Source organism: Bos taurus, chromosome 2, assembly GCF_002263795.3.
Source record: "Bos taurus isolate L1 Dominette 01449 registration number 42190680 breed Hereford chromosome 2, ARS-UCD2.0, whole genome shotgun sequence".
Taxonomy (NCBI): domain Eukaryota; kingdom Metazoa; phylum Chordata; class Mammalia; order Artiodactyla; family Bovidae; genus Bos; species Bos taurus.
The window spans coordinates 44,612,017-44,622,482 of record NC_037329.1 but is presented as its reverse complement, the minus strand read 5'-3'; the positions used below and the strand labels follow the sequence as shown (position 1 = coordinate 44,622,482).

Here is a 10,466-nt window from a genome sequence, read left to right as displayed (position 1 = left end):
ATAGAGTTTGTGTTTTGAGGTGATGAAAAGCTTTGGAATTAATAGTGGTAGTTGGACAACATTGTGACTGCAATTAATAGCACTGAATTACATACTTAAAAATACTTAAAATGGCAAATTCACACATACCTCACTTGCAAGAGTATTAGCATCTTTCATGACTTTGTAGAGCTGGCTATCTTTTGGATTGTATTTTGGTGTCTTGCCCTTCTCTTTGTTGAAATTTTCTCGGTATTGAACCTAATAGCAAATGCAAAAATCCAAATTATTCCTGAATGTCAGTTTATTTGAAGGCTGAGGAACAGGGGAAATGTAAATGCAAAAGAACATATGTTACACAAAAAGTGATCATATAATTTATTATCCAAATTAGGCCACTTTTAAGAGTAAAAGGGAGCATTATTAATAATTATGCAGGGACAACAGGCAATTAAGTATAAGAACAAATGACATAGTATTTGTTTTGCTCATTTTTATATTATCCAGAGGTATGAAAGATTCACTTCCTTTTGATGCAGGACAAAAATGCATGGGAAAAGGCTTCTGGCTAAATTCAGAGACATGATCTAATATATTTGATTTGAAGCATTTTAGTCCTCCTAACTAGCAAAACCAAAAGCATTTTAGGTCTATTTCCAGGAGTTCAAAGAGGCTTTAAAAATGATCAAGATAAGTGAGAAGTAAGGAATCTGTTGAATTTAGGAGAATTTATTATTTTGTACTTTAGCTTTATCATTTTAATTTTTTTTAATTGGAAAAATATTGGCATAACTTTTGAGTAAAAACAGAATTTGCGGGTATTTGATATAATTTCAGGTTAGATGGAGAAAGAGAAAAATAAGATTAAATATATTTTACTTGCAGGATATATAAAAGAATATGTAAAGGATTAAATAACTTCAATTTAAAAAAGAAGTGCAATGCCGGGCACTAATAGTTGCTTAATAAATGTGATTTGATTAATGAAAGAGACAGTCATAAGGCCTAAGCAAAATAGCTAAAGATGAGATTTACTTATAGGAATATTCAACAGAATAAACTGAAAGTGACAGAAACACTTCCTTACTGAAAGACAGACTGATTCCTTTGACACTAGGATTAACACCAGAAATAGAACCCTGCTAGTTATTTATTCTGGGCGTCCCTAGTGGCTCAGATGGTAAAGAATCCGCCTGCAATGCGGGAGACCTGGGTTAAGTTCCTGGGTTGGGAAGATTCCCTGGAGGAGGAAATGGCAACCCGCTCCAGTATTCTTGCCTGGAGAATCCCCATGGACAGAGGAGCCTGGCGGGCTACAGGCCATGGGGTTGCAAAGAGTTGGACACAACACAGTGACTAAGCATAGCACTGTTACTTATTCTAGGAAGAAAGAAAAATGAGCTCTTTCTAGATGTTAGCCAGCTAACAGGGCAATATTTGATGCTCTGGGACACCTAGAGTTTCTGTTGTTGGTAAAATGAAAGACTTGCTCATTGAAAGTTAGCACACCAGGATCTGGTTGCCCAGATATTTCGCACTGTAGACACTTAAAATCAGTCCCCTCATGCTTCATCACTTTACTTCCCCACAACTTTCCACATCCAGCAGAACAGGCACAACAGGAGGCCACTCAAGTGCTAAGAACAATGAAGTCTGCCACATTAAAGGAAAAGCATTCACAGTGCTAAGACTCATTTATTTTGAATAAATCTCCAGTGAAAACGCACAGACAAAATAAGCATGCAGAGCAGTACAGCAGGATGCGGGCGCGCTGAGTCAGACACGCAATGGAGGAAGCAGAAACAACACAACAGAAAAACAACATAAAGAAATGCTACAATGGCTCTTCTCTGAAAGGAAATGCACTCCCCAAATAAAATGAAAAGCCTGCTAAGGAATGTCAGAGGTGGTAAGCTGGTGTCTGGACCAAGAGAAAACGTCCTAAAGATGCAGAAACCCTAAGAATAGGGCTGATCCCAAGAGCTGAGAAACAGAAAAGCAAAGTCAGGTAGATGTGCAGAGGCAAGACTGGGGAAGAAAAATTGCAAAGGCCCATCTCTGATGGGAATAAAATCCATTTCTTTAGAAGAATGCTAAAAACCCTCTATCTTTTAGAAAATAACTCACGTCTGAAAAAAGTACTTGAAGAGCAGCTTTCTGCTGGCCTTTCAGTTCCTTTTTCTTCTGTTAATTTTAAGCAGATTTAAATTTCTAACTTTTTAATTAAAAAGTTATTCCTCCTCTTTCCACAAGAAGGCCCCAAGCAAATGCAGTCGAGCATAACTACTGCCAGGAATATGAGCCACCATGTCCAATCTTCCTTTTTGACTGAATCTTCTTAAGTACCACTCTATTTTGCATGATAAAGACACATATCAGACTCAGGACTTCAAGAATTCTTAGAAAGGTGTGGGATTAGGTGGGAAGTACAGTAAACCCTACCACTCTATTTTGCATGATAAGGACACATATCAGACTCAGGACTTCAAGAATTCTTAGAAAGGTGTGGGATTAGGTGGGAAGTACAGTAAACCCAAGTAAAGTGTATATCTTCCCTGGTGGCTCAGATGGTAAAGCATCTACCTACAATGTGGGAGACCTGGGTTTGATCCCTGGGTTGGGAAGATCCTCTGGAGAAGGAAATGGCAACCCACTCCAGTATTCTTGCCTGGAAAATCCCATGGACAGAGAAGCGTGGTAGGCTACAGTCCATGGGGTCGCAAAGAGTCGGCTGAGCAACAACTTTACTTTCACTTTCACAGTAAACCCACATTCATGCGGGATGTGGAATAGAAAAGCCTTCTTTCTCTTATTTACCAGGGAAACCTGAGATGCAACTGCGCAGTGCCATGTTGCAAATGGCAACATCAGTGTCCATAATCCTAGCGGGCTCAGAGAGTGTGGGAAGGAAGTTTTCAATCGATTTTTTCAAAGTTCAATTGAATACAAAGATCTAACATCCAGTTCTACTTCTTTGCAGAGACTTGAACAGGATAATAATATTGACGCTTCTAAAGACTGAAGAGCAGGTTCAAGAATTAGAACATTTCTTGCTATTGAGACTATAAGACATAGGGTGAAAGCTACAACCGAAAACATTTTGAGCAGTTTATACTGTTGATTTGGAGTATGTCTGAACTGCAAGACCATAGTAAATAACCAGTCTTAAATGTATTAAATGCCAACGACAGTCATCAGCGGAGACTCTATTTCTCTGGTTGGAGATAAGATGCCCAGTCTATTTTTACTTCATCCTTTGATCAGTGTCAGCAGCCTAAAGAAGTTAGTAGACCATCTCAAAACTACTCTACCCTTCCTACTCTGGAGGTATGTTCCAGGGGGAATGTTTCGTGCAGGAAAAGATGGGTGTGTGCAAAAGTATATCCCCTGACAAATTTCCACAGCATTCTACACATTCCAACACAAGACCAACAGAAAAAGAGTGCAACTTGGTCAGTCCCCTGACCAAGGCTAAGAAGGTAGACAAGAGAAAGAGGAAGACAGAGATACGGGCTTGCTGGTGCTGGTCTTACATCACTGATGAGCACATTAGTTTTCTTAAGCTGCCTCATCATAGGGGTGTCATAAGATGCGGCGCCGTGCCCGTGCCCTCTCCTTTGGCCTTTGATGTATTCCACCTAGAGTGCCAGCAAGACAGCAAAGTCAGAATGGGCGGGGCCCACACAGATGGGCTCTCCTGGACCAGTGGCCACACCAGGAAGCTGTCAATCCTGAGGAAGCCTTTCCCAGGAAGTAATCCCAAGAAGGGGAGCTCATAATACCACCTGCTCAGGTGTCATTCTCCGCATCACAGGATTCACCTGAGGTTAGAAATACAGGCCTCACTATTTTCAAAACCAGCAAAGTCTTCAAGGTTTCAACTTGTTTTTAGCTTGCTAATAATATGAACTTGATTTAAAAACACATTAAAAGTGTTTTAAATCGAAAAGTTCTTGTTACATTTTACTATTCTTAGAGATTCCACTACTTTTTGTGGGTGATTTCATATCTTTGTTTCAAGTATTTATACCATTCCATTAATTTGTAATAAAAATACTGCATTGGCATTTAAAAATAAAAACAAAAAAAATCATATTTGCTTATCGTTAGACATCTGAACTTTTCGTCTCTTCATAATTCCCATTTCTTGTCACCTGACGTTACTACTTGTATCTTCTAAAAGATTGGAATTCCATGTTTGGCATTGCTGAAAGGCATATGTACAACCACCAAAAGTATCCTAAACCTATTTCTTCAAACAAAGACTTGAGAAAACAGTAAAGAAGAAGAAGAAGAAGATAAATAAATATTAAAGAAAAAAAAGAGGAAGGCAGGATCTCAGAATTGGAGGAGAAATAAGATGCTTGAGCTTGTCTTTCTGGAGTAAAACTTGCTCTCTAAAAGATCTGGTGGTTGATCATGGAGTCTCTGATCTAATGTCTAAAAACTTGTCATAACTCAGGAGTATTCTACATAATTCGCCTAACAAGGGAAATTAGGTAACGGGGCAATCAAGTTTGGGCACATTTCTGAGTCCATCTTCTCACTTATATGCAATCTGCTAGCATTAGGCATTCCCCCTCAGCTCCTGGTGCATACCTCAATCAGACACAACCCCAAATTGTAACTATTTATCCGTAGACATAGAGTCTGAGGACCTCAATGAGACACAACCCCAAATTGTAACTATTTATCTGTAGACATAGAGTCTGAGAACGTTTATTCCCCTCATTCCTAGCCCAAGCTTTCAATGTATGTTTGTTAAATAAAAAAGTTAAAGTGACTGCATCTGATAGAAATTTTCAAAGCTTTTCATGATATAATTTTCAAAGCCCTGAGTGCTATCAAAGACCCCTATCTCTTTGATCACTAATATTGCACTTTCATTCTGGGTATCACTTCTTCCTGCAGAGTTTCTAAACATCTCCTCACATTAGAGTGACTGCTTGCCCATGTGTGTTACCTGGCTGCTCAGCTTGGCTGCCTTCTTGGCCATTTCAATGTCGGGGCGACCAAGCATGCTAAGTCCGTGGCTGCCTTCCTTGCGGTGCTTGGCTCTGTACTCCACCTGAATCGAAGAAAAACAAAATGGACAACGTGTTCCAGGTGCCCGGGGCCTTGTACTTACTACTTACTCACGGTGCATGGTGGTCTGGCAACGTTTTAACCATCCACCTACCTCGCTGGCTTGTTTGGCAGCCTGCGTGGCCTTCTTGATGTCTGGCCGATCAGCCACTGTGGTGTAATGCAGGTTTTCTTTCGCATCTTTTTTGTAAGCGACCTTCATTTGGAGAAAGAAAACATTTGCTCATTTGAGAAACAGACTTTCTTTCTGAAAGGAACCTTTCTGATTAAAACCAAATCAATCCCACCACCATATATTTTAAACCACTAGATATAGAAATTAGGGTGGCCACTCTCTGGGCCCAGCCCACCACGCACCAGTGTGGGACCCCCTGGTGCAGGTGGGCCCCAGAGAGTGAGAAGAGGGACTCACGTTACTCTGCTTCTTGGCCACGTCCATGGCGTGTTTCACATCTGGGGGCTCCAGCATGATGGAGTAGTTGGATTTGCCTTTCTCCTTGACAAACTTCTTCTTGTAATTTGTCTGAAAAGAGCCAGAATTTCTTAGGTGGGGAGGGGAAGCCAGGAACAGAATTGTTTTACTTGAAGAACTGTGAGAAGATCAAGGAAAATCCATGGTTCCCATTTTGGTGTCATTTTGGAACTGGGGTGTCTTGTCCGTATTCTAGTTCTTCTCTGTCATTTCTGTCCTGGAGCCTAACATTGGGCCACACACCAATCTTTAAAGAATGATGACAAGCAAAGCAAACTCTTTCATTCATCTTTTTAAAATAAAGGGAACCTTACATGGCTCATAAATACAAATTATTAAATATATGATTTATTGTAAATACACGATAAAATAATAAATACATGATCATTAAAGCATTATCCATAAGGACGTAGTGGGCAGAGATGTGGGAGATATGAAGACGTGATTTTGATTCTCTAAAATTGTTCAGCAGTTTAAGGAGAAGAGAGATGATGAGAAAGACAGATTTTCACTATCAAAGCTTCCTCCCTTTATTACCACTAGGGTAGTGATATCTTTAGTGCCAGAGAAGACATCCTATGGTAAAACCCATATCTGCCACAGTTGCCAAAACTGGAAAGTCACTAGATATTGAGTCTTTATTATTACTATTTTTGGTTGCATCGTGTGGCATGCAGGATCTTAGTTCCCCGACCAGGGATCGAACTCTGCATTGGGAGCACGGAGTCTTAGCCACTGGACCACCAGGAAGTTCCTATTGAACTGTCTTTTAAGCCAGTGTTCAAAGTCCACATATAGGTACTGGCTGTAAGAGAAAGTGACGTAAAAGAAAGTCTGTGTGAGCAAAAACATGACTTTCAGTCTTTTGCTGGATGCTAAAGTAAAGTGGCATTGCTGTGGCCAAGAGTCCTGGGGCTGGTCACTTACATCACTGACGTTCTTGGTCACTTCTTTGACGTGAATAGTGTCCCGGGTCTCTGGCAGCGTCGTGTACGAACCCTGCGCCAAGTGCTTCTTCACATACGACTTGTACTTGTTCTGGGAGAGCACAGAGAGCTTGTTACAACGCCGGCCTGGGGCATCAGCCCAGGACAGAAGGCGAGCATATGGGCTGCCGGGGGGGTACCTCGGACACCAGGCTGCTGACTGTCTTTGCCAGGAGGATCTGTGGCGTGTCAGGTACGGCATGGCAGCTTCCTCTTTCCTTGACGTGTTTCTCTTTGTATTTCAGCTACAGGGGTGAGAAAAAGGCATTTCTTCAGCTCCTCTGAGTCTCCTGCATATTTTTTATCAAGCTCCTGAGTTACTAAATAGAGCTGGTAGAGTAGTGTCATTGACATAGAAACATTAAACTCAGTGTAAGATTTGATATTTAGAAATCTTGGGAAATACCAAAACAGGATTTTCTTTATCTCGTGCAAGCTGGGGCTTTAGTAACAATCAGAATGAAGGTTATGATGAATCTTTATATATGCAGCTTTAGTTCAGAGCACTTTGAAATGTCATTGGACCCTCCCCCAAGCCCTGGGAGGCATTATTAGTCCTCCTTTCCAGCTGAGGAAACAGGAAGCATAGGAAGAGTATGACCCCACGAAAATGAATATGTTCCCTTATAGAGTCCAGCCAGGCCCTCAGATCCCCAGTTCTGGCTGGGAGGGCTGGCACGTGGAGCCTCTGCATCAGGCCCGGTCACCTGACTGTTACAGCTTCCTGCTGCTGCCACCCTGCTCTGCCAAGTCACTGCTGTGGACTGGGGTCAGCAGCCCTCCGCAGTCCACAGGGTGCCCAGGGTGCCCCTGGGGACTGGCCTGCAGAAGACAGCCCTGTGTGAGGCTAGGCCTCTGGGAGGGGACCACATGCTTACATCACTTTCGATTATAGAATTCTTCAGGGCCAGGACCATGTCTTTATCATCCGTGACGGAAAGCTTGCAACCCTTGAGGTACTCTCGGTCCAGCTTGTATTCAAACTGTAACAGAAGAAAGTCAGAGAAAGCTGGAAAACGGTGCCAGGCACAGGAGCAAGATGGTATCTGGTTAAATTTCTAGGGAGTCTTCTTCTTGAGGGCACTATGAGGATTTGCTGCCAGGATGGGGGCAAGGGTTTCCCGGCTGGGTCCACTGCAAGCTGGGCTCCTCCTCGCCAGGCCCAAGGCCAGGACAAAGCTTTCCTGGTCCTCCCCTGCCTCCCTCAAGAGCCATTAGTGTTTGGGCTCAGCCATGTGAGACCAAGCTGTGTGGCCAGGTCTACTTCCTGAGCTTGCCTTTCACACTTCACAACCCTCCTGTCCTTCTTGGATCTCAAATGAGCTAGGGAGTGACAGTGGTAATTATGGATAATGAGGGACGTTTCTGCCCTGGGTACGTCATGCAGTTCTGTCTCTCTTATCTCACATCGCTCTGCTGCAGGGTCGACTTAGCAGCCTGGATGAAGTCTGGGCGGTCAGGGGTCCATTTCCAGTAGGCTTTGGTGGCTTCATACTTCTTCTTGTAGTCCAGCTGTTTTTAACAAGATAGAAACAGGTCAGTTCATTAAGTGGCCTGAATTCACAACCACACACGCAGCACAGAGGGACTCAGCTTGCATTTTAACAAATCATGGTTCTTTATGCAAGAAGAGAGCCCCAATTAAAATTTCTATACAACTTATGCAACTAGTTTTGTCATCCTATGGGACCCGTTGGCCTCAAAATAGAAGCTAATAATTTTTAAAGGTTCCAGATGAAATGATTTTTCAAACTAACTCTGCCAGGGCAGTTTAATTATTTTGAGTCAAGTACTTTTAACTTCTAACTAAATTCAGACAACTTTAAAAAAATTATTAAATACTTTTTATTTTCTGCCAGGCACTTCTCAAAGTGCTTTATAAATATTAACTCATTTAATCTTCATCACAACTTCATGAAATCAGCAGCTGAGGAACTGTCTAGAGGGCCTAAGCAAGCTGTCCAGGTGAGACAGCTAGTGAGCAGTGGAGCTGGGGTTCAAACCCAGGCAGCCTGGCTTCAGAGGGCATGTGTACTTGCTAGGCTTGCATTTGAGCTGGAGAACTGGCCACCTCAGGCTGAATCTGAGGAAGAGAATGTATGTAGTTTCATGTGAGTGCCCTTGCCCTCACGACCAGCCACGTGTCTTCACTCTCTTTGTCTCCCCTTTTTCTTGGTCAAGGTATCATTTGTGTACAATAAGATACACATGCTTTCATGTATTAATTTTGATCAAGTTTTTTCCATTGTGAAAATGTTCAAGCATATGAAGAGTTGCAAAAAAAAAAAAAAAAGTTGCATGAATCTTACAGAGAATATCCATATACCCAGCACCTAGATTCTACAATGTACATTTTACTGCATTTGCTTTGTCCCAAATCTATGCTGCTACTTATCTCTCGGTCCATTCTCAGGACACCTGTAAGCTCCCTGTCAGCCCCTAAAGGCATTTCAGTTTGTTTGCCCTAATAAATACAATTCTCTGTGGCACTAGTGGTCACAGCTTGGATTTTATAACCTTTCATTATATAACCACATATATTTTTAAGAAGTCAATACTTATCTAAATGCACAAAAAAGTCCCTGTGGTTGAGGCTTTAAGATGCCCCATCACACACAAAGAAGAATCGGCACAGAGAGATGTGAGCAGGAGGAAGGTCTAGGTCAAGTCCTGACAGCATCAAGCAGCTCAAGAGTTCTCTTTTTTCAGAAGAAGGAGGCTCCAGGGTTTGAGGCAGGAGAAGAACAAAAAGACTGGAGACACTTTCAAAAATGTAACCTTCATTTCAGAATTAAACTCCCATTTCTCAGTCTCCTGACACAGCGGCTGAGTGGGTACAATATCCATGGGCCACCCTTGTTTTTTCCCACCTTTCCCTGGTGAGAACCATTTAGAGGTCAGCGTTATCACTCATGCTCCAGGGCCCAGCCCTTGATCTGGAGTCACTAGAACACAACTGCCTGAAGTGATGCCCAAAGAGCCCATGTGTCCTGCAGAAGCTGATGAACCCCTGTTAGGTTTGGGGACTTACATTGGTGTTGACTTTGTAGGCATCCTTGGCTGCTTTGATATGAACAGCATCTGGCTCAATGGTACAGTTGGACTTAGTTCTCTGGTAAACTTCTTTGTATTTCAGCTGCAGGAGGAAACACAGGTGAATTTTTTAAAGCAGCCCACAAGTGTCTTAAAAAAAAAATTAAAACTGTAACTATAGTACACAACACTTCTTAAGACTGAATACATCTGTTGTGAAGAAATGATACAGCCATCGCATCTAGTAGACATGCACTTATCCTGTCTCAGATCTTAGCGTCTACCCCTCAGGACACACTGCATCTGTTCACTGAGTTACCATAGAATTTATGTCCTCTGAGCTTGTGCTGAAAAGAACAGCCGGATAGCAGTCTATGTGTTTTCCCTTCCCCAAATCAGAAACTCCAGAGTTTAGAACATCTTAAAAACCATTGATGGAAGACAAGACTTCCCCCAATGGCTCACCCGAATGGGATCAGGCTTGTCCTCCTTCCACACCCCTGTAAGTTGTAGCTGTTATCATGTTATGTTGTAATTATTTATCTATTCTTTCTATTGAGCTGAATCCTTTGCGGGCAAAGTTGTGCATCATTCATTATTTCATTCCTAGCAGCAAGCACTTAACAAACAACATATGTGGTCAGTCACTCAGTCATGTCTGACTCCTTGCAATCTCATGGACTATAGCCTGCCAGGCTCCTCTGTCTATGGAATTTGCTAGGCAAAAATACTGGAGTGGGCTGCCATTTCCTCCTCCAAGGGATCCTCCTGACCTAGGGATGTAATCTGCATCTTCTGCACGGGCAGGCAGATTCTTTACCACTAGTGCCACCTGGGAAACCCCCAAGGAACCAAATAAATATTTGATGAATCAACGTACTGATGGATGAATGCTGTCATCACTGTTGCCA

At 42.3% G+C, this 10,466-nt stretch overlaps 1 protein-coding gene across 19 annotated transcripts in view; it reads right to left on the bottom strand.

Annotated features, from left to right (window-relative positions):
- The window catches only part of NEB (nebulin), a 219,190-nt gene that overhangs the window by 29,759 nt on the left and 178,965 nt on the right, over positions 1-10,466 (bottom strand). For all 19 annotated transcript variants that reach the window (XM_024980659.2, XM_024980560.2, XM_024980573.2 and 16 more), the window contains 9 exons: positions 9,554-9,658; positions 7,930-8,034; positions 7,401-7,505; positions 6,663-6,767; positions 6,464-6,574; positions 5,477-5,587; positions 5,159-5,260; positions 4,943-5,047; positions 130-240 (listed from right to left, as the gene is read on the bottom strand). In XM_024980659.2, the coding sequence (XP_024836427.1) occupies positions 130-240; positions 4,943-5,047; positions 5,159-5,260; positions 5,477-5,587; positions 6,464-6,574; positions 6,663-6,767; positions 7,401-7,505; positions 7,930-8,034; positions 9,554-9,658 (960 nt within the window). The remainder of the gene's footprint in view (positions 1-129; positions 241-4,942; positions 5,048-5,158; positions 5,261-5,476; positions 5,588-6,463; positions 6,575-6,662; positions 6,768-7,400; positions 7,506-7,929; positions 8,035-9,553; positions 9,659-10,466) is intronic.